At 53.9% G+C, this 23126-nt stretch overlaps 1 protein-coding gene across 1 annotated transcript in view; it reads left to right on the forward strand.

The window, feature by feature from the left end:
* LOC309679057 (tektin-3-like) overlaps positions 1 to 23126 on the forward strand; it is a gene marked incomplete at both ends in the record, with an annotated part of 48048 nt that overhangs the window by 13626 nt on the left and 11296 nt on the right. Inside the window, 4 exons of the mRNA XM_082492288.1 lie at positions 7038 to 7268; positions 9688 to 9802; positions 20573 to 21042; positions 21734 to 21784. Of these exons, the coding sequence (XP_082348414.1) occupies positions 7038 to 7268; positions 9688 to 9802; positions 20573 to 21042; positions 21734 to 21784 (867 nt within the window). The remainder of the gene's footprint in view (positions 1 to 7037; positions 7269 to 9687; positions 9803 to 20572; positions 21043 to 21733; positions 21785 to 23126) is intronic.

Genomic DNA, 23126 nt, shown 5'->3' on the forward strand with positions numbered 1-23126 from the left:
CTGAGTGTGTATGGATAAGAATTAAGGGGAAGGCCAATAAGGCAGACATCGTGATGGGAGTTTGTTATAGACCTCCTAATCAGGATGTAGAAGCCGATGAAGTATTCTGTAAGCAGCTGGCAGAGGTCTCACGATCAGCTGCCCTTATTCTTGTGGGGGACTTCAACTTCCCAGACGTCTGCTGGAAATACTATGCAGCAGAGAGGCAACAGTCATGGAGGTTCCTGGAGTGTGTGGAAGACAACTTCCTAACACAGCTGGTGAAGGAACCAACTAGGGGAAGTGCCCTACTGGACCTACTGTTTGTTAACAGAGAAGGTCTTGTGGGGGATGTAAAGGTTGGAGGTCGCCTTGGGCAGAGTGATCACGAAATGATAGAATTTTCAATTCTTGATCACGTAAGGCGGGGAGCCAGCAGAACTGCCACCTTGGATTTCCGAAGGGCAGACTTTAGCCTGTTTAGGAGCATGGTCGAGAGTGTCCCTTGGGAGGCAGTTTTGAAGAGCAAAGGTGCCCAGGAAGGCTGGGCATACTTCAAGCAGGTGCTCTTAAAAGCGCAGGAGAAGGCCATCCCCTTGTCTCGAAAAACGAGCAGACGGGGAAGACGACCAGCCTGGCTAAATAGAGAACTTTGGCTGGACCTCAGGAAAAAAAGGAAAGTTTACATTCTCTGGAAAAGGGGGTTGGCAACTTACGAGGACTATCAAGATATAACAAAGCTATGTAGGGGGAAAATGAGAAGGGCCAAAGCTCAATCAGAACTCAGCTTGGCCACTGCAGTTAAAGACAATAAGAAGAGATTCTTTGAGTATATCAATAGAAAAAGGAAGACTAGGGAAAATGTAGGCCCACTGGTGAATGAGACAGGTGCCCTAGTGGTGGAGGATGCAGAGAAGGCAGAGTTACTGAATGCCTTCTTTTCTTCGGTCTTCACTGCTAAAGCTGTCCCTCATGAATCCCACACTCTGAAGGCAAAGGGGAAGGTCTGGAGAGAGGAAGATTTTCCCTCAGTTGAGGAGGACCGTGTCAGAGACCACTTGGCCAAGCTGGACATTCACAAGTCCATGGGCCCTGATGGCATGCATCCGCGAGTGCTGAGAGAGCTGGCGGATGTTATTGCTAGACCACTCTCCATCGTCTTTGAACGGTCATGGAGAACAGGAGAGGTGCCTGAGGACTGGAGGAAGGCTGACATCACTCCAATCTTCAAAAAAGGCAAGAAGGAGGACCCAGGGAACTACAGACCAGTTAGTCTAACCTCTGTCCCTGGGAAGGTAATGGAGCGACTCATTCTGGATGTCATCTCCAAACACGTTGAGGAACAAGAAGTTATTGGAAGTGGTCAACATGGATTTACCAAGGGTAAATCATGCTTGACCAATCTGATAGCTTTCTATGATGTTATAACTGGTTGGCTGGATGAGGGGAGAGTCGTAGATGTCATCTACCTTGACTTTAGCAAGGCTTTTGACACTGTCTCCCATGACATCCTCATTAGGAAGCTGAGGAAGTATGGGCTAGATAAGGTGACAGTGAGGTGGACTGAGAGTTGGCTGCGGGACAGAACTCAGAGGGTTGTGATCAGCGGCACAGAGTCTAGTTGGAGGCCTGTAACCAGTGGTGTCCCCCAGGGGTCAATACTCGGTCCAATTTTGTTCAATATACTCATTAATGACCTGGATGAGGGGACAGAGTGTATCCTCAGCAAGTTTGCTGATGATACCAAACTGGGTGGGGTGGCTGACACCCCAGAGGGCCGTGCTGCCATCCAGCGTGACCTGGACAGGCTGGAGAGCTGGGCAGAGAAGAACCTAATGAGGTTCAACAAAAGCAAGTGCAAGGTCCTGCACCTGGGGAGGAAGAATGCTAGGCACCAGTACAGGTTAGGGGCGGACCTGCTGGGAAGTAGCTTGGAGGAGAAGGATCTGGGGGTTGTGGTAGACAGTAAATTATCCATGACTCAGCAACGTGCCCTTGTCGCCAAAAAGGCCAATGGAATCCTGGGCTGCATAGGGAAGAGTGTGGCCAGTAGGTCGAGGGAGGTCATTCTCCCCCTCTACTCTGCGCTGGTGAGGCCACAACTGGAATACTGTGTCCAATTTTGGGCTCCCCAGTTCAAGAGGGACAGGGAACTGCTGGAGCGAGTGCAGCGAAGGGCAACTAAGATGATTAAGGGCTTGGAGCATCTGCCTTAAGAGGAAAGACTGAGAGAGCTGGGACTCTTTAGCCTGGAGAAGAGAAGGCTGAGGGGAGACCTTATTATGGCGTACAAGTATCTAAAGGGTGGGTTGAAGGAGGATGGAGCCAGGCTCTTCTCAATGGTTCCCAGTGACAGGACGAGGGGCAATGGGCACAAGTTAGAACGCAGGAAGTTCCGTTCAAATACACGGAAACACTTCTTTACGGTGAGGGTGACAGAGCACTGGAACAGGCTGCCCAGGGAGGGGGGGGAGTCCCCTTCCCTGGAGATTTTCAAGACCCGCCTGGATGCAGTCCTGAGTAATGTGCTCTGGGCAATCCTGCTTTAGCAGGGGAGTTGGACTAGATGATCTCTAGAGGTCCCTTCCAACTCTGATAATTCTGTGATTCTGTGATAATTTGGGGAAACGTCCTCCTGCAGGCGAGAGCCGATTCCTCAGCTCTGAGGCAGGGCTGGAGGTGGGACGTGGTCGCCCCGTGAGGACGAGGGTACCCGCGGGATGGGAATGGCCACCCCTGCCTTTGCCCCGGGGACACGAGGGGGCGGTGGGTTGGAGAGGGCAGAGGTTTGCCTTTGCCTCCCCTCGCCGCAGCCTGCCCTTTTCTACCTGCAGCCGGCTCAAGTGTATCCCCCGAGTTTATCGATGGAAAAATCGGGGTGGAAAAGGGGATGTGAACTTGGGCAGAAAACGCAGGTTCTGGGAAAACCATCACTAACCCCCTCAAGAATGTGAAAAAAGAATATGCACGTGACAGACGTAGATAAGAAATGATTCACTGAGGTATCTGTCAGTGATTTGTGCAAAATATTTGGGGGCATTTTTAACAGTATCTCTATGAAGAGCTCCTGTGTCAGAACCCAGCGCAGGACGGGACTGCACATAGTGATGCGCTGACATGGCAAAGGGGTTTCTCCAGCCTTCGCCAGCACGTGCACACAGTCACGGCTGCATCGCAGCATCCGCTGTGGGCTGATTCTTCCTTACTTTACGCTCTACTTTCTGCAGTCCAGGCTCCTGGGCACTGCAGAGGACATCCCACCTTAAACAAGACATGGCCATAACAATCTTTTTCCACTGGCCACATGCAGAGATCACAGCAGCCCAGGCCTCACCCCAAGAGTCATTGGCTATCCACATTTTATGGTCCACCCATCATTTTCACCAGAACGTGGGAAACCCAGGAAAAACCCCAAAAGTCTCATGTATTTCCCGGCCAGATGGAGCCTGCTGCAGGACCGCGTGCAGCTCGTGCAGCTCGTCCCTCGGCGCCAGCCTTGGTTTTGTAAGGAGATCAAATCTTGAAGCCTGTCTGGATCCCTAAAGGACCCTGGGGCAGACGGGAGCGTGCGCTGCCTGAGAGCATCCTTGTCCTTCGGCGTGACAGCACAGGCTGCGCCACAGAGTTTAACTTTTTTTTCATCCTCCATCAATTAATGTGACTTTTGAGCGTTATTCTGCTATTGGATAGACAATTGATGCCTTCCGGACAGGTACAGTGTTTACAGGAGAGAGGAATAGTCAGAAGAGGTGTAAAACTGCAACTGGACAATATCATGGGTACATGTAGACCCACGACGGACGCTATAAAAGATCTGGATCTGGGTATTTTCAGAAGGGCAGCTTATGATCAAGAGTAGTGCTATATTAATAGACAGTGAGAATGTAGAGCTGCGACAGAAAGACTGACAGCTTTTGGCAGGAGATTTTGTGCTTTGGTATCCAAATGTATCCCTTGAAATTCCAGTTCAGTCACCTCGGCAAACCTGGGGTGCCGTGCCGAGAATGGGCACCCCTGCTTAACATCAGCCTCCTGTTTTCACCCTGGTTTTGGTGTTGTTTTTTTGATTCTGAGCTCAAATGATCGAGGCTTCGGGACAAACATATCTATCAAAACTGGATATGCCCCACCAGAACTGGGAGTGGCAGTTTAGTCATTTTAGTGACTTTGCTGCTGCTGGAGTTGCTGAGAGTCACTTAGCTTGTGAATTTGACTGTTTTGCCTGTACCAATGCTAAGCATTTGTAGCTCTTAGTTACATCACTCGAAAAGCCACTCCAGATGCTACGGTGGGACCAAAGCTTCAAGCATTTTGGTGTCCCCTGGTGTGCTTCTGCATGGTGGTGCTCATGGGAGCTTCCCCAGAAAGTCCTGGTCTGCGTGCTTTGCAGAGCACCCGTGGGCCTTTCACAATATTATCGGATTAATACTGCTGAATTTAGCAAATACTTCAAAAATGGTGCAGTTGCCTATGACAATTAGTGGTGCCCCTCGTCGTGCAGTGATTCATCTGAGCCAAATTCTTCTGGGCAGGGAGTGAGTGCAGGCGTAGATGGAGGCTGGGAGCGTTGCAAGGAGCAGAGAGCAGGGCTGGTCCCAGGGTGTGCGCGCGTCCTGCGAGGGGCAGAGGTCGGCTTGCTTTAATTGGAATGATTTTCTTGGGTTTAGCTATGGGCAAGCAGCTTTTTACTTCTGTTGGATGGAGTTGGTTCTTCACCCGGCTGGAGCGAGACGCGTGTTTAGAGTGAAACCAAAGTGTGCGAACCTTTGCGTACACAAACCAGTGAGAGTTATCTTTGATGTCAGACCTTTGGCAGCAGAGGCACGGCTTTCTCACGGAGGCCAGCTCCGCATGCCTGTGCGCAGAAAGCAGGAGCGGTGGGACAGGGTGTCACTGCACTCACGAGCAGCTGCAAAACATTTCGGTACTGTCTCAGCCCTCAGCTGCAATAATGGGGAAAATGAGAGGCAACTGAAAGAGGCTGTGAGAAGATGGACGTATTGGCCTGAGTATTATGAGGGCACTGGTTTGCCCATCAGGAGCTCTGCTTTGCCTATGGCTGGCACTTGGTTGCCCGAGGGCTGTACTGCGTTGCCCATTGGCAGCACCGGGGATTGTCCATGGACAGGCTCAAGGTGCCCAGCAAAGGCATGAGGTAGCACAGAGTCTGCGCTGAGTTGCCCAGGGGTGGCACTGGGTTGCCCACTGAGGGCACTGAGTTCATAGCATCACACAATAGCTCAAGCTGACAGAGACCCATAAGGATCATCGAGTCCAACTCCCTGCTCCTTGCAGGACTACCTCAACCCAAACACGACTCTGAGCATTGCCAGCCGCTCAACAGCTGCCCAACAGCTGCACCTGCTTGCCCATGGGGTGCACAAATTTGCCCAGCGAGGGCAGTAGATTGTCCAGGGCAGGATCTAGGAGGCCATATGTGGGTATTTTCTTGCCCAGGGGTGGCCCCGCGTTGCCCATGGAGAGCCCTGGCTTGCCCAATGGCTGCATCAGGTTGCCACAGTGGCTGCAGGGAGTAGGCGGGACAGAACCCGGTTACTCAGCACCCTGCGCCAGTGGCAACGCTGCCCTGGTTCTGTGACACAGAGCGCACTGGGGATGCTCCAGTGTCTGGCAGAGCTTCGACCTGACCGGACGGCACAGCAGCGAGCAGCAGCCCCTCCGGGCACCCCCAAGCCTCTGCAGGCGGAGGGTACGTACCTTACCTGGGAGGGGAGGACAGAAAAAGCAGGGATTTCTCCTACTGCCCCCAACAGCTCCTCTGTCCTCCAGATGGACCCAGAGCCGGGGATCGGGGGCTCCCGGCGTGTGTCCTGTTGAGGGCTGGCAGAAAGTGTCACCCTGGGGTGGCTTTACCGAGGGGGATGCAGGGGTGTTTGTTTCGGCTGGAAATGCAGGGAAGAGTAAGCCCGGTCCATTCCCGAGGGATTTTCCTCCCTTCCTTAAGTGTGTGCCTGTCAGGAGCTGAAGGGCAGTAATAGAGCAATAGCACCCGCGGTGCCGTAAGCAGTTCTTGGGAGACAAATCTTCACGTGTGGCCCTTCCTCCTAGGACTGCTCCAAGGCTGGTGTTGACAAACGATTCCGAAAAGCTTTTTTGAGAGATCTCCTTTCCAAGCGCAGGGATTTGACATCAGGTGAGCCACAGACATTCTTCTTCCTTTACAAGGCAAAAGACGGCTGTTCTGCTGAGGCTGAAACGGGGGTTTGGGGGGTGTGGTTCAAATGTGGCTATAGTCCTGCAAAGCTCCTCTCACCCGCAGACTCCTCACTCGAGCATTCGATGCAAGTGAAGAGAGAGGGGATGAGGACGGAGTCCCTCACCCCCGAATGGCGCTGGGCTGGTAGCAGCTGTGTGTCCAAAGGGGCGCAGCTCTCAGGGCTGGGAATGGCACTTTGAAAGAGAAAATGACCTCTGGGGCGCTCTAAGAGCAGCAGATACGCCACCCAGAAGCAACAAACACACCGCAGACAATCAGCGACTAAACTTTCACGGGACTGACAGCTTGAGGGAAAAGGAAGGCATAGTGTCTGTTGTTCTGCTTTGCAGCCCTGGTTTGATTTTCTCTGCATTTCAGGGCCTGACGCTCGATACTAACAGCAACGAGCGTTTTCCTCTTCCCTACACAGATGCTTGTGATGGTGTCAGAGGGGATTTGCTCTCAAGAGCTTTAGGCCTCGACTGGGGATGCGTGGGTGCTGTGTCCATCGCTGGTGGTGTTAGAAGTTGCATGTGTCGCTGTAAGAAGTAAGGCGAGGAGCTTACTCAGTGGGGTTGTCTTCTCTCTCCTCCTCTGTGCAGGACACGGACCAGAACAGCGGTGTTCCAGAATGCAGCCTGTCAGCTCTCCCTTAACAGCAAAGTTTGCCCATCCAAGATCCATCCCCACCAACTTTCTCCCTCCCATCAGCCCCATGGCTTCAAGCTACAAGAACCGATTTCCTCACCGCTCATCATCTCAGAGCTTCAGCCGCCCCTGGATGCCCAACACCTACTACAAAACAGCTGCCCTCAGACCAACTTTGGCTGCCTTTTCCCAGAGTGCCCAGGGGATCACCGACAGCAAGAAGCTTCCTTCTGTCTCCACCAGAACAACTGTCTTCAACCGCTACACCCCTGAAGACTGGTACAAGTCCAACCACACCACCTATAAAGAGTCAGAGACATCCCGACAAAACGCGGAGCGCCTGAGAGTTGATAACTCCCTCATGGTTCATGCTAAACATCAGGAGACCAAGAAAACGCAACTGGAAAGCGCCAAAAACCTGGGTGTACGGGCCAACGATATTGAATTTTGGAAATCAGAGCTCTTCCATGAGCTAGACGAGATGATTGGGGAGACCAACACGCTCACTGACGTGAAGAACAGACTGGAGAGAGCCTTGGCGGAGACGGAGGCCCCTCTCCAGGTAAGCACCCCATCCAGTGGGCTGCAAGCTGCAGCCGCTGCTGAAACATCTGCAGCCATTCAAACCTCTAATTAAGTTTCCCTGCAGCTCCGTAACATCTAGAAAGTTTTTATGAAGGGCCCATGAGTTAAGTGAATAATAAACCAACCTTTGGCATCTGCTGCATCCCCTACCAGCACGTGCTGAGCCCATCAGAGCAGCGTTTCTTAACCACCTATTTGCAGAGGCGCTCCATGCAAAATCCCGGTTTGGGAGACAAAAGCCCCGTGTGTCACTGCGCGGCTCTGGCGAGGTCAGCATCAAGGCTGACACAGGTCCCTGATTTCGGCTGTGGTTTCACCAGGGACGCGTGTGCTCCCTCATGTCGATGCGATGCTGATGTGGCAGCTCGGCTGCTCGTTCTCAGCTAAAACAGCTGCCCCGGGCAGTTTTTTTTCCCCTGCTGCCATCTCTGTGCCCACCTAGAATGTCTTTTCTTCTTCCGTTACTTGTGATGGGGAGCGTCCCTCGAGAGAACCCTGCCCCTGCAGCCAGCACTGATGGCATGTCCCCAACAGGTCGCTGAGGAGTGCTTGCGCCACCGGGAGAAGAGGATGGGCATCGACCTGGTCCGTGATGAGGTGGAGGAACAGCTCTTCACTGTAAGTTTGGCAACACAGAGCAGATGTTGCAGGTGCTCTCTGTACCTCAACTGCCCGAAACAGGCTTTGCAGCCCCTTCCTTAGTGCCGGTGAGGTGCCAAACTCTCCAAAGCCCCAAAACCTGCCGGGCCAGGGGACGGTGTCCCCCACACAGGAGCGTGCCCACACGCTGTGGGTAAGACTCGCCCTTACAGAGGAAGGAAGAGCTGCACACCCAGCGGTGTGTTCGTGTAGTGTATCGGGGTGCTCTGTCCCTCTTCAAGGGGTTGGTGAGAGCGTCCTGCCTTTCCCAGCCCTGTCGGAGCAGCACCTATCTCTGTCCATGGCACATATACATGGTATAGCTCTACATCTGTGTCGCACACATACATCTCTATCACACACATACGCACACGCAGATCTGGGGAAGGCAGTGTGCACCTGACAGCTTGCCCGCTTTTCCCAGCTCTATTAGTTGGGATAAGGAAAGAGTGGGCTCCTGCAGACAGGAGGGCTGAAAATGGACTGGATGTGGAGCACTAATCCCCTGCCTGCAGTAGCTGGGGCTTCACAGACGCAATGGGTTTGTGCTGAAGTCAAGTGAGCTGAGAGCAGCACATGCCTTCCTCCAGCGCAGCTGAACGCTTCTTAGAAATTCAGAGTGGGGATTTACAGCAGAGTCAAGTCCATCTCCTCTTGTCCCGTATGGATGGGATTGGTCCTGGGGAGGAAAACATTTTGGGAGCCAAACAGGCAGGTGCTGGTTTGGGGATGAGTGTGAGCAGGACGAGTGTTTCTGGAGACTGACGGGGTCATGTTTTCCCTTTGCCCAGGAAGTGGATGTCATCCGGTCGTGCCAAGAGAGGATGCAGCAGCACCTGGAGAAGGCAAAAGCCCAGCTCGGGTAAGGAGGAGCTCCTTCTCTCCTGCCCCAGGGCTGAGGTGCCTTTGCAGTTGTGATGTGAACCCCCAGCAGACCCCGAGCTCTCCCCACAGCCCGCAGGTGTAAAGCCCCCACAGGCTCCGTGGGACGCGGGCAGTGATGCTCATGGGGGGACAGAGCTGCCCGGGGGGTGAGAGCTGCGGCGACGTGGATCGGGGAGGAAGCCGCTGTGCCCCTACATCCCCACCCACAGCTCTTGTTTGCATCTTGCAGCTCCAACAGGGCGGCCCAGCACCATCTGGAGAAGGACCTGGCCAACAAGCAGGTGGCCCACCGCATCGACGACACGTGCCACCACCTGAGGAACTCCTCCCAGGGCATCCACTACTACCGAGGGGTGGAGCGCGTCGATGCCACGTGAGTGCATCTTCCTTTGCTCCTATCGCTCTAGTAAACTGGCTTTATCTGCACCCAGGAGTTTCTCCCTTTCCCCTCTTTTGCTCCCTCTTCTCCCCGCCCTTCTGGGGCAGGGGCTGCATGGTCCTAGCTACCGGCTGGCATTAAACAATGACATAGAGTCAATTTAAAAGCCTAGATTGAAGCTACATTTAATCCACACTGTTCCCTGCGTGCCCGCCCCTGTCCAGCTTCAGCAGCACGGGCTTACCGGGGGCCTCCCTCTCCTTACCTCCCCAGGATCTCAGTGCCAGCGTCATGGGCCAAGTTCACCAACGACAACATCCTCCGCTCCCAGAGCGTGCGGGCCGCCTCCGCCAAGCTGCGCCATGACATCCAAAGCTTGCTGGTGGTGACGGCCAATGAGATGTGGAGGCAATTCAACAGCACCAACATTGCCTTTACGAACCGCATCGCTGAGACAGCTGATGCCAAGGGCAGGATCCAGACCCACCTGGCCAAGGTAGCCGGAAGCCCTCCCTTTCGCTGGGGCACTGTCACTTCCCAGTGACACCTCTGAAGCGGGACCCTCCACGCAGCCCTGGCCCAAGCAGAGGAACGGGCACCACCAGAAGCTGCTTCTAGTATCATTTTCTCTTTGAAACTCAAAGACTCAGTGCGCTGGGGACTTTCTTCTTGCAGCAGGATGAGTTGGCACTGTGATTTCATCCCAGGGACAGTGCATCCCAGCTGACAGCCTGCTGGTGGAGGGGAGAAAAGGGAAATGATGTTGTCGCTTGAGAACATATTTTTTCATTTCTGTATGCGATTCTTTTTTATACCAGACCCTGCGAGAAATATTCCACCTTGAGAGGAATATTGAAACCATCCAAAAGGCCATCAAGGACCACGGGCCTCCGTTAAAAGTGGCTCAGACGCGGCTGGATGCGCGCACGCGGAGGCCAAAGATGGAGCTGTGCCGGGACACTGCCCAGCTGCGGTACGGCGGGAGCGTGGGGCCGGCGGGGTCCTTGAGGAGTCCCGGGTGGTCGCACCCAGGAGCATCACTGGGTGACCAAATTAATGCGGGGGTGTTTGTTTCCTAATGAGTCCTTCCACAAGTGCACTGATAGACTCCCAAGCACCCAGCAGGTATCCCAGCCTTTGGGTGCTGGGAGAGCTCTGCCCCCACGGCCGGGTACTGCCTGATGGCCCCCTGTGAGGGGCTGGATTTTTCCCACTTGGGGAAACCTCATCTTCTCTCCCGCCTGCTTCCCAGCAGCCGGGTGTGCTCGGCTCCTGCCAGAAACGGGGGGTCTGCGTGAGTCTGAGCACTCTGAAGGGGGAAAGCCTGTGTCCAAGGGGCCCATCTGCAATGCCGGGCTAGAAACCACCCCCGGCACGGGACCGTTAACCAGGGCTTCTTGCTCTTTTCCAGCCTTGTCAACGAGGTCCACATCATCGACGAGACCCTCCAGAGCCTTCAGCAGCGCCTGAACCACACCGAGGATGCGCTGCAAACTCTGGTTCGTGCTAAGGCTCTCCTGCAGCACGACCTGGCTGTCAAAGCCAACTCTCTTTTCATAGACCAGGAGAAATGCATGGGGATGCGCAAGACCTTCCCCAGCACTGCGCGGCTCCTGGGTCCCTCTTAGGTGTTCTGTGTTGTGGAGTGATTCTTAGTTTTGTTTAGGTAGTTTGAATCCCCGTGATTAGACTTCCCCTTTCTGATAAAACCCTTAGTAGAAATTAAATTTATCGCTTTGTACGTTATATGGTCTTCCAGGAATTTTTTTCCCATTGGTGCCGGCTGTCTGGAATGCCCTCCCTGCCCTCCATTGCCTTAGCGTGGCTTCGAGGAGGGTCAGTTCCGGGATCTGCCCAGGCGCAGAGGGGAGGCTGATGGGTCGGTAGTTCCCAGGGCTCTCCTTTCCACCCTTTTTACAAATAGGTGCAATGTTGCCCTTTTTCCAGTCCCCGAGGACTTCACCTGACTGCCATCACTTTTGCAGTATCACTTTCCCAGACGAAGGCCCCTCGATGCCTTTGGGGTGTTTCACTCGGGTATTTCACTGAGGAGGGCCACGAAGATGCTCCGAGGGCTGGAGCACCTCTCCTATGAGGAAAGGCTGAGAGAGTTGAGGGTGTTCAGCCTGGAGAAGAGAATAAGGTCTTCGTGGAGAGACCTTCTTGCGGCCTTCCACTACTCAAGGGCCTACAGGAGAGCTGGGGAGGGACTTTTAACAAGGGCGTGTAGTGATACGATGAGGGGGAATGGCTTCAAACTGGAAGAGGGGAAATTTAGATTAAATATTAGGAAGAAATTGTTCACCCTGAGGGTGGTGAGACACTGGCCCAGGTTGCCCAGAGAAGTCGTGGCTGCCCAGTCCCTGGAGGTGTTCAAGACCAGGTTGGACGGGCCTTGAGTAACCTGGTCTGGTGGGAGGTATCCCTGACCATAACAGGGGTATTGGAACTCCATCATCTTGTAGGACCCTTCCAACCCAAACCAGTCAAAGGTTCTATGATTCTATGATTTGGGGGACAGTGAGGGGCTCCCCTACGTTACAGCACAACCAGCCAGGGGGGTCCCAGCAGACCCCTACCAAGCCCCCCCCATGCCACCACCATGCTACATGGCTCCTCCTCGGCAGCTGCCTCACCACCTTGCCCACCACCTGCCATGACTGGTGGAAGGAGTTCACCACCTCCTGCAGCTTCTCATAGCGCTGGAGGAGCTGTAGCCCACCTGTGCTCTGGTGTCCGTGCTGCAGACGGGGCGTGCTGCCTGCGCCTCTGCCTGCTCCTGCCCCCTGAGCTCTCTATCGCCCTCAGCTTGTGCTGCTGCTGCAGGAAGGGGAGAAGAATTGACTCTGACAAGGCATGGATGCAGCCACGGAGCCCAGGGACCGTGGTGGCTCCACGGCCCCAGCCAGCACAGGGAACGTGCCACATCCAGCTCCTTCAGCTCCTGCTTTAACTCCTGCAGCACAGCCCTGGCCCCTGAGACGCCCGCACGGGCAGCCTTAGCCTCCATGGGCTGCTTGGGGAACAGGGATCTGCTGGGGAGGGTCCAGCAAAGGGCTACAAAGGTGATGAGGGGATTGGAGCATCTTTCTTACGAGGAAAGGCTGAGGGAATGGGGTCTTTTCAGTCTGGAGAAGAGAAGAGTGAGGGGGGATCTTATCAGTGCTTATAAATACTCAAAGGGAGGGTGCCAGGGGGATGGGAACAGTCTTTGTTCAGTGGTGCCCAGTGACAGGAGAAGAGGGAACGGGCACAAACTGGAACCTAAGAAGTTCCATCGAAACCTGAGGAGGAACTTCTTTCCTGTGAGGGTGGCAGAGCACTGGCACAGGCTGCCCAGAGAGGTGGGGGAGCCTCTTACTCTGGAGCCATTCCAAACCCGCCTGGACGCCGTCCTGTGCAACTGCTGTAAGGTGCCCCTGCTCTGGCAGGGGGGGGGACTGGGGGAGCTCCAGAGGGCCCTTCCAACCCTCACCAGTCTGGGAGTCTGTGATTCTTGGAGTCTGGGAGTCTGTGATTTTCAGTAGGTCTGGTCTTGCTGAAGGACTAAGGGGGTTTGAAGGGAGTCTGGCTTCATCTGCCCTCGGGCAGTTAGACGTCGAGTCTGGGTGTGGGTCTGCGCACCTCTTATGGGACACGGGAGAAATGCACCTTCCCTTGCACCGTTTGCCTAATGCTGAAGGAAAGCATCGGAGGTAGCGCAGATAACGGCCTCTGGAGAGACCCATTTCTTCCTACCGACTGTCAATGAAATTATCTAGGATGCAATGTTGAAACTTAGGTGCGGTGACTCCTGTTCAGCGTGTCCCCCACGGGCCAAAGTGGGGCAGGTGGGCTCCTGTGACGTGTCCCGTGTAGCTCCTGAGCTCCAGGGCAATTTTGTGGGAGGCCAGAGGTATGTCAGCGTAAAATGGCATTGGCGTCTCCCCGCAGCGGGTCTCGCTGGTTGACCTCCACCGTTTTCTCAGTGCCTTTGAGGAATTACAAAAGTGGTGCCTGGGAGAAGCGTACCAGTGCTTCTGGGTAAAAGTGTTAGCAAGGTCTTGCAGCCTGTCCCAGTGATGGTGGGGGATGGTGAATTGTGTGACAGCAAAGACATGAGGGGTAGTGATAATTTGTTAGCTACAGTAGTGTCTGAGTATGATCAGGTGCGAATTAGGGCTTGTCCACCCAAGAAAGTGGCAGGACGATTAGCCCAGCTGAAGTGCATCTATACTAATGCACGCAGCATGGGAAATAAACAGGAGGAGCTGGAGGCCATTGTACAGCAAGGAAACTATGATATAGTTGCCATCACAGAAACGTGGTGGGAGGACATACACAGGTGGAGTGCTGTAATTGATGGCTACCAACTCTTCAAAAAGGATAGGCAAGGTGGTGGGGTGGCCCTCTATGTTAGAGGCAATTTTGAATGTCTGGAACTTAACAGTGTGAATGACAACACTGAGTGTGTATGGATAAGAATTAAGGGGAAGGCCAATAAGGCAGACATCGTGATGGGAGTTTGTTATAGACCTCCTAATCAGGATGTAGAAGCCGATGAAGTATTCTGTAAGCAGCTGGCAGAGGTCTCACGATCAGCTGCCCTTATTCTTGTGGGGGACTTCAACTTCCCAGACGTCTGCTGGAAATACTATGCAGCAGAGAGGGAACAGTCATGGAGGTTCCTGGAGTGTGTGGAAGACAACTTCCTAACACAGCTGGTGAAGGAACCAACTAGGGGAAGTGCCCTACTGGACCTACTGTTTGTTAACAGAGAAGGTCTTGTGGGGGATGTAAAGGTTGGAGGTCGCCTTGGGCAGAGTGATCACGAAATGATAGAATTTTCAATTCTTGATCACGTAAGGCGGGGAGCCAGCAGAACTGCCACCTTGGATTTCCGAAGGGCAGACTTTAGCCTGTTTAGGAGCATGGTCGAGAGTGTCCCTTGGGAGGCAGTTTTGAAGAGCAAAGGTGCCCAGGAAGGCTGGGCATACTTCAAGCAGGTGCTCTTAAAAGCGCAGGAGAAGGCCATCCCCTTGTCTCGAAAAACGAGCAGACGGGGAAGACGACCAGCCTGGCTAAATAGAGAACTTTGGCTGGACCTCAGGAAAAAAAGGAAAGTTTACATTCTCTGGAAAAGGGGGTTGGCAACTTACGAGGACTATCAAGATATAACAAAGCTATGTAGGGGGAAAATGAGAAGGGCCAAAGCTCAATCAGAACTCAGCTTGGCCACTGCAGTTAAAGACAATAAGAAGAGATTCTTTGAGTATATCAATAGAAAAAGGAAGACTAGGGAAAATGTAGGCCCACTGGTGAATGAGACAGGTGCCCTAGTGGTGGAGGATGCAGAGAAGGCAGAGTTACTGAATGCCTTCTTTTCTTCGGTCTTCACTGCTAAAGCTGTCCCTCATGAATCCCACACTCTGAAGGCAAAGGGGAAGGTCTGGAGAGAGGAAGATTTTCCCTCAGTTGAGGAGGACCGTGTCAGAGACCACTTGGCCAAGCTGGACATTCACAAGTCCATGGGCCCTGATGGCATGCATCCGCGAGTGCTGAGAGAGCTGGCGGATGTTATTGCTAGACCACTCTCCATCGTCTTTGAACGGTCATGGAGAACAGGAGAGGTGCCTGAGGACTGGAGGAAGGCTGACATCACTCCAATCTTCAAAAAAGGCAAGAAGGAGGACCCAGGGAACTACAGACCAGTTAGTCTAACCTCTGTCCCTGGGAAGGTAATGGAGCGACTCATTCTGGACGTCATCTCCAAACACGTTGAGGAACAAGAAGTTATTGGAAGTGGTCAACATGGATTTACCAAGGGTAAATCATGCTTGACCAATCTGATAGCTTTCTATGATGTTATAACTGGTTGGCTGGATGAGGGGAAAGTCGTGGATGTCATCTACCTTGACTTTAGCAAGGCTTTTGACACTGTCTCCCATGACATCCTCATTAGGAAGCTGAGGAAGTATGGGCTAGATAAGGTGACAGTGAGGTGGACTGAGAGTTGGCTGCGGGACAGAACTCAGAGGGTTGTGATCAGCGGCACAGAGTCTAGTTGGAGGCCTGTAACCAGTGGTGTCCCCCAGGGGTCAATACTCGGTCCAATTTTGTTCAATATACTCATTAATGACCTGGATGAGGGGACAGAGTGTATCCTCAGCAAGTTTGCTGATGATACCAAACTGGGTGGGGTGGCTGACACCCCAGAGGGCCGTGCTGCCATCCAGCGTGACCTGGACAGGCTGGAGAGCTGGGCAGAGAAGAACCTAATGAGGTTCAACAAAAGCAAGTGCAAGGTCCTGCACCTGGGGAGGAAGAATGCTAGGCACCAGTACAGGCTAGGGGCGGACCTGCTGGGAAGTAGCTTGGAGGAGAAGGATCTGGGGGTTGTGGTAGACAGTAAATTATCCATGACTCAGCAATGTGCCCTTGTCGCCAAAAAGGCCAATGGAATCCTGGGCTGCATAGGGAAGAGTGTGGCCAGTAGGTCGAGGGAGGTCATTCTCCCCCTCTACTCTGCGCTGGTGAGGCCACAACTGGAATACTGTGTCCAATTTTGGGCTCCCCAGTTCAAGAGGGACAGGGAACTGCTGGAGCGAGTGCAGCGAAGGGCAACTAAGATGATTAAGGGCTTGGAGCATCTGCCTTATGAGGAAAGGCTGAGAGAGCTGGGACTCTTTAGCCTGGAGAAGAGAAGGCTGAGGGGAGACCTTATTATGGCGTACAAGTATCTAAAGGGTGGGTTGAAGGAGGATGGAGCCAGGCTCTTCTCAATGGTTCCCAGTGACAGGACGAGGGGCAATGGGCACAAGTTAGAACGCAGGAAGTTCCGTTCAAATACACGGAAACACTTCTTTACGGTGAGGGTGACAGAGCACTGGAACAGGCTGCCCAGGGAGGTGGTGGAGTCCCCTTCCCTGGAGATTTTCAAGACCCGCCTGGATGCAGTCCTGAGTAATGTGCTCTGGGTAATCCTGCTTTAGCAGGGGAGTTGGACTAGATGATCTCTAGAGGTCCCTTCCAACTCTGATAATTCTGTGATTCTGTGATAATTTGGGGAAACGTCCTCCTGCAGGCGAGAGCCGATTCCTCAGCTCTGAGGCAGGGCTGGAGGTGGGACGTGGTCGCCCCGTGAGGACGAGGGTACCCGCGGGATGGGAATGGCCACCCCTGCCTTTGCCCCGGGGACACGAGGGGGCGGTGGGTTGGAGAGGGCAGAGGTTTGCCTTTGCCTCCCCTCGCCGCAGCCTGCCCTTTTCTACCTGCAGCCGGCTCAAGTGTATCCCCCGAGTTTATCGATGGAAAAATCGGGGTGAAAAGGGGATGTGAACTTGGGCAGAAAACGCAGGTTCTGGGAAAACCATCACTAACCCCCTCAAGAATGTGAAAAAAGAATATGCACGTGACAGACGTAGATAAGAAATGATTCACTGAGGTATCTGTCAGTGATTTGTGCAAAATATTTGGGGGCATTTTTAACAGTATCTCTATGAAGAGCTCCTGTGTCAGAACCCAGCGCAGGACGGGACTGCACATAGTGATGCGCTGACATGGCAAAGGGGTTTCTCCAGCCTTCGCCAGCACGTGCACACAGTCACGGCTGCATCGCAGCATCCGCTGTGGGCTGATTCTTCCTTACTTTACGCTCTACTTTCTGCAGTCCAGGCTCCTGGGCACTGCAGAGGACATCCCACCTTAAACCAGACATGGCCATAACAATCTTTTTCCACTGGCCACATGCAGAGATCACAGCAGCCCAGGCCTCACCCCAAGAGTCATTGGCTATCCACATTTTATGGTCCACCCATCATTTTCACCAGAACGTGGGAAACCCAGGAAAAACCCCAAAAGTCTCATGTATTTCCCGGCCAGATGGAGCCTGCTGCAGGACCGCGTGCAGCTCATGCAGCTCGTCCCTCGGCGCCAGCCTTGGTTTTGTAAGGAGATCAAATCTTGAAGCCTGTCCGGATCCCTAAAGGACCCTGGGGCAGACGGGAGCGTGCGCTGCCTGAGAGCATCCTTGTCCTTCGGCGTGACAGCACAGGCTGCGCCACAGAGTTTAACTTTTTTTTCATCCTCCATCAATTAATGTGACTTTTGAACGTTATTCTGCTATTGGATAGACAATTGATGCCTTCCGGACAGGTACAGTGTTTACAGGAGAGAGGAATAGTCAGAAGAGGCGTAAAACTGCAACTGGACAATATCATGGGTACATGTAGACCCACGACGGACGCTATAAAAGATCTGGATCTGGGTATTTTCAGAAGGGCAGCTTATGATCAAGAGTAGTGCTATATTAATAGACAGTGAGAATGTAGAGCTGCGACAGAAAGACTGACAGCTTTTGGCAGGAGATTTTGTGCTTTGGTATCCAAATGTATCCCTTGAAATTCCAGTTCAGTCACCTCGGCAAACCTGGGGTGCCGTGCCGAGTATGGGCACCCCGGCTTAACATCAGCCTCCTGTTTTCACCCTGGTTTTGGTGTTGTTTTTTTGATTCTGAGCTCAAATGATCGAGGCTTCGGGACAAACATATCTATCAAAACTGGATATGCCCCACCAGAACTGGGAGCGGTAGTTTAGTCATTTTAGTGACTTTGCTGCTGCTGGAGTTGCTGAGAGTCACTTAGGTTGTGAATTTGACTGTTTTGCCTGTGCCAATGCTAAGCATTTGTAGCTCTTAGTTACATCACTCGAAAAGCCACTCCAGATGCTACGGTGGGACCAAAGCTTCAAGCATTTTGGTGTCCCCTGGTGTGCCTCTGCATGGTGAGGCTCATGGGAGCTTCCCCAGAAAGTCCTGGTCTGCGTGCTTTGCAGAGCACCCGTGGGCCTTTCACAATATTATCGGATTAATACTGCTGAATTTAGCAAATACTTCAAAAATGGTGCAGTTGCCTATGACAATTAGTGGTGCCCCTCGTCGTGCAGTGATTCATCTGAGCCAAATTCTTCTGGGCAGGGAGTGAGAGCAGGCGTAGATGGAGGCTGGGAGCGTTGCAAGGAGCAGAGAGCAGGGCTGGTCCCAGGGTGTGCGCGCGTCCTGCGAGGGGCAGAGGTCGGCTTGCTTTAATTGGAATGATTTTCTTGGGTTTAGCTATGGGCAAGCAGCTTTTTACTTCTGTTGGATGGAGTTGGTTCTTCACCCGGCTGGAGCGAGACGCGTGTTTAGAGTGAAACCAAAGTGTGCGAACCTTTGCGTACACAAACCAGTGAGAGTTATCTTTGATGTCAGACCTTTGGCAGCAGAGGCACGGCTTTCTCAGGGAGGCCAGCTCTGCATGCCTGTGCGCAGAAAGCAGGAGCGGTGGGACAGGGTGTCACTGCACTCACGAGCAGCTGCAAAACATTTCGGTACCGTCTCAGCCCTCATCTGAAATAACGGGGAAAATGAGAGGCAACTGAAAGAGGCTGTGAGAAGATGGACGTATTGGCCTGAGTATTATGAGGGCACTGGTTTGCCCATCAGGAGCTCTGCTTTGCCTATGGCTGGCACTTGGTTGCCCAAGGGCTGTACTGTGTTGCCCATTGGTGGCACCGGGGATTGTCCATGAACAGGCTCAAGGTGCCCAGCAAAGGCATGAGGTAGCACAGAGTCTGCGCTGAGTTGCCCAGGGGTGGCACTGGGTTGCCCACTGAGGGCACTGAGTTCATAGCATCACACAATAGCTCAAGCTGACAGAGACCCATAAGGATCATCGAGTCCAACTCCCTGCTCCTTGCAGGACTACCTCAACCCAAACACGACTCTGAGCATTGCCAGCCGCTCAACAGCTGCCCAACAGCTGCACCTGCTTGCCCATGGGGTGCAAAAATTTGCCCAGCGAGGGCAGTAGATTGTCCAGGGCAGGATCTAGGCCATATGTGGGTATTTTCTTGCCCAGGGGTGGCCCCACGTTGCCCATGGAGAGCCCTGGCTTGCCCAACGGCTGCATCAGGTTGCCACAGTGGCTGCAGGGAGTAGGCGGGACAGAACCCGGTTACTCAGCACCCTGCGCCAGTGGCAACGCTGCCCTGGTTCTGTGACACAGAGCGCACTGGGGATGCTCCAGTGTCTGGCAGAGCTTCGACCCGACCAGACGGCACAGCAGTGAGCAGCAGCCCCCCCGGGCACCCCCAAGCCTCTGCAGGGACAGGGTACGTACCTTACCTGGGAGGGGAGGACTGAAAAAGCAGGGATTTCTCCTACTGCCCCCAACAGCTCCTCTGTCCTCCAGATGGACCCGGAGCCGGGGATCGGGGGCTCCCGGCGTGCGTCCTGTTGAGGGCTGGCAGAAAGTGTCACCCTGGGGTGGCTTTACCGAGGGGGATGCAGGGGTGTTTGTTTCGGCTGGAAATGCAGGGAAAAGTAAGCCCGGTCCATTCCCGAGGGATTTTCCTCCCTTCCTTAAGTGTGTGCCTGTCAGGAGCTGAAGGGCAGTAATAGAGCAATAGCACCCGCAGCGCCGTAAGCAGTTCTTGGGAGCCAAATCTTCACGTGTGGCCGTTCCTCCTAGGACTGCTCCAAGGCTGGTGTTTGCAAAGGACTCCGAAAAGCTTTTCTGAGAGATCTTCTTCTGAAGCGCAGTGATTTGACATCAGGTGAGCCACAGACATTCTTCTTCCTTTACAAGGCAAGAGACGGCTGTTCTGCTGAGGCTGAAACGGGGGTTTGGGGGGGTGTGTGGTTCAAATGTGGCTATAGTCCTGCAAAGCTCAGCTCACTCGCAGACTCCTCACTCGAGCATTCGATGCAAGTGAAGAGAGAAGGGATGAGGACGGAGTCCCTCACCCCCGAACGGCGCTGGGCTCGTAGCAGCTGTGTGTCCAAAGGGGCGCAGCTCTCGGGGCTGGGAATGGCACTTTGAAAGAGAAAATGACCTCTGGGGCGCTCTAAGAGCAGCAGATACGCCACCCAGAAGCATTAAACGCACCACAGACAATCAGCGACTACACTTTCACGGGACTGACAGCTTGAGGGAAAAGGAAGGTATAGTGTCTGTTGTTCTGCTTTGCAGCCCTGGTTTGATTTTCTCTGCATTTCAGGGCCTGACGCTCGATACTAACAGCAACGAGCGTTTTCCTCTTCCCTACACAGATGCTTGTGATGGTGTCAGAGGGGATTTGCTCTCAAGAGCTTTAGGCCTCGACTGGGGATGCGTGGGTGCTGTGTCCATCGCTGGTGGTGTTAGAAGTTGCATGTGTCGCTGTAAGAAGTAAGGCGAGGAGCTTACTCAGTGGGGTTGTCTTCTCTCTCCTCCTCTGTGCAGGACACGGACCAGAACAGCGGTGTTCCAGAATGGAGCCTGTCAGCTCTCCCTTAACAGCAAAGTTTGCCCATCCAAGATCCATCCCCACCAACTTTCTCCCTCCCATCAGCTCCATGGCTTCGAGCTACAAGAACCGATTTCCTCACCGCTCATCATCTCAGAGCTTCAGCCGCCCCTGGATGCCCAACACCTACTACAAAACAGCTGCCCTCAGACCAACTTTGGCTGCCTTTTCCCAGAGTGCCCAGGGGATCACCGACAGCAAGAAGCTTCCTTCTGTCTCCACCAGAACAACTGTCTTCAACCGCTACACCCCTGAAGACTGGTACAAGTCCAACCACACCACCTATAAAGAGTCAGAGACATCCCGACAAAACGCGGAGCGCTTGAGAGTTGATAACTCCCTCATGGTTCATGCTAAACATCAGGAGACCAAGAAAACGCAACTGGAAAGCACCAAAAACCTGGGTGTACGGGCCAACGATATTGAATTTTGAAAGAGCTCTTCCATGAGCTAGACGAGATGATTGGGGAGACCAACACGCTCACTGACGTGAAGAACAAACTGGAGAGAGCCTTGGCGGAGACGGAGGCCCCTCTCCAGGTAAGCACCCCATCCAGTGGGCTGCAAGCTGCAGCCGCTGCTGAAACATCTGCAGCCATTCAAACCTCTAATTAAGTTTCCCTGCAGCTCCGTAACATCTAGAAAGTTTTTATGAAGGGCCCATGAGTTAAGTGAGTAATAAACCAACCTTTGGCATCTGCTGCATCCCCTACCAGCACGTGCTGAGCCCATCAGAGCAGCGTTTCTTAACCACCTATTTGCAGAGGCGCTCCATGCAAAATCCCGGTTTGGGAGACAAAAGCCCCGTGTGTCACTGCGCGGCTCTGGCGAGGTCAGCATCAAGGCTGACACAGGTCCCTGATTTCGGCTGTGGTTGCACCAGGAACGTGTGTGCTCCCTCATGTCGATGCGATGCTGATGTGGCAGCTCGGCTGCTCGTTCTCAGCTAAAGCAGCTGCCCCGGGCAGTTTTTTTTCCCCTGCTGCCATCTCTGTGCCCACCTAGAATGTCTTTTCTTCTTCCGTTACTTGTGATGGGGAGCGTCCCTCGAGAGAACCCTGCCCCTGCAGCCAGCACTGATGGCATGTCCCCAACAGGTCGCTGAGGAGTGCTTGCGCCACCGGGAGAAGAGAATGGGCATCGACCTGGTCCGTGATGATGTGGAGGAACAGCTCTTCACTGTAAGTTTGGCAACACAGAGCAGGTGTTGCAGGTGCTCTCTGTACCTCAACTGCCCGAAACAGGCTTTGCAGCCCCTTCCTTAGTGCCGGTGAGGTGCCAAACTCTCCAAAGCCCCAAAACCTGCCAGGCCAGGGGACGGTGTCCCCCACACAGGAGCGTGCCCACGCACTGTGGGTAAGACTCGCCCTTACAGAGGAAGGAAGAGCTGCACACCCAGCGGTGTGTTCGTGTAGCATATCAGGGTGCTCTGTCCCTCTTCAAGGGGTTGGTGAGAGCGTCCTGCCTTTCCCAGCCCTGCCAGAGCAGCACCAATCTCTATCTATGGCACATACACATGGTGTAGCTCTACATCTGTGTCGCACACATACATCTCTATCACACACATACGCACACACAGATCTGGGGAAGGCAGTGTGCGCCTGACAGCTTGCCCGCTTTTCCCAGCTCCGTTAGTTGGGATAAGGAAAGAGTGGGCTCCTGCAGACAGGAGGGCTGAAAATGGACTGGATGTGGAGCACTAATCCCCTGCCTGCAGTAGCTGGGGCTTCACAGACGCAATGGGTTTGTGCTGAAGTCAAGTGAGCTGAGAGCAGCACATGCCTTCCTCCAGCGCAGCTGAACGCTTCTTAGAAATTCAGAGTGGGGATTTACAGCAGAGTCAAGTCCATCTCCTCTTGTCCCGTATGGATGGGATTGGTCCTGGGGAGGAAAACATTTTGGGAGCCAAACGGGCAGGTGCTGGTTTGGGGATGAGTGTGAGCAGGACGAGTGAGTCTGGACACTGACAGCGTCACGTTTTGCCTTTGCCCAGGAAGTGGATGTCATCCGGTCGTGCCAAGAGAGGATGCAGCAGCACCTGGAGAAGGCAAAAGCCCAGCTCGGGTAAGCAGGAGCTCCTTCTCTCCTGCCCCAGGGCTGAGGTGCCTTTGCAGTTGTGATGTGAACCCCCAGCAGACCCCGAGCTCTCCCCAGAGCCCGCAGGTGTAACGCCCCCACAGGCTCCGTGGGACGCGGGCAGTGATGCTCATGGGGGGACAGAGCTGCCCGGGGGGGCAAGATCTGCGGCGACGTGGATCGGGGAGGAAGCTGCTGCGCCCCTACATCCCCCGCCCCCCACGGCTCTTGTTTGCATCTTGCAGCTCCAACAGGGCGGCCCAGCACCAGCTGGAGAAAGACCTGGCCAACAAGCAGGTGGCCCACCGCATCGACGACACGTGCCACCACCTGAGGAACTCCTCCCAGGGCATCCACTACTACCGAGGGGTGGAGCGCGTCGATGCCACGTGAGTGCATCTTCCTTTGCTCCTA

The sequence above is a fragment of the Vanellus vanellus genome (assembly GCF_965231255.1).
Source record: "Vanellus vanellus genome assembly, chromosome: 17".
NCBI classification, from domain to species: Eukaryota; Metazoa; Chordata; class Aves; order Charadriiformes; family Charadriidae; genus Vanellus; species Vanellus vanellus.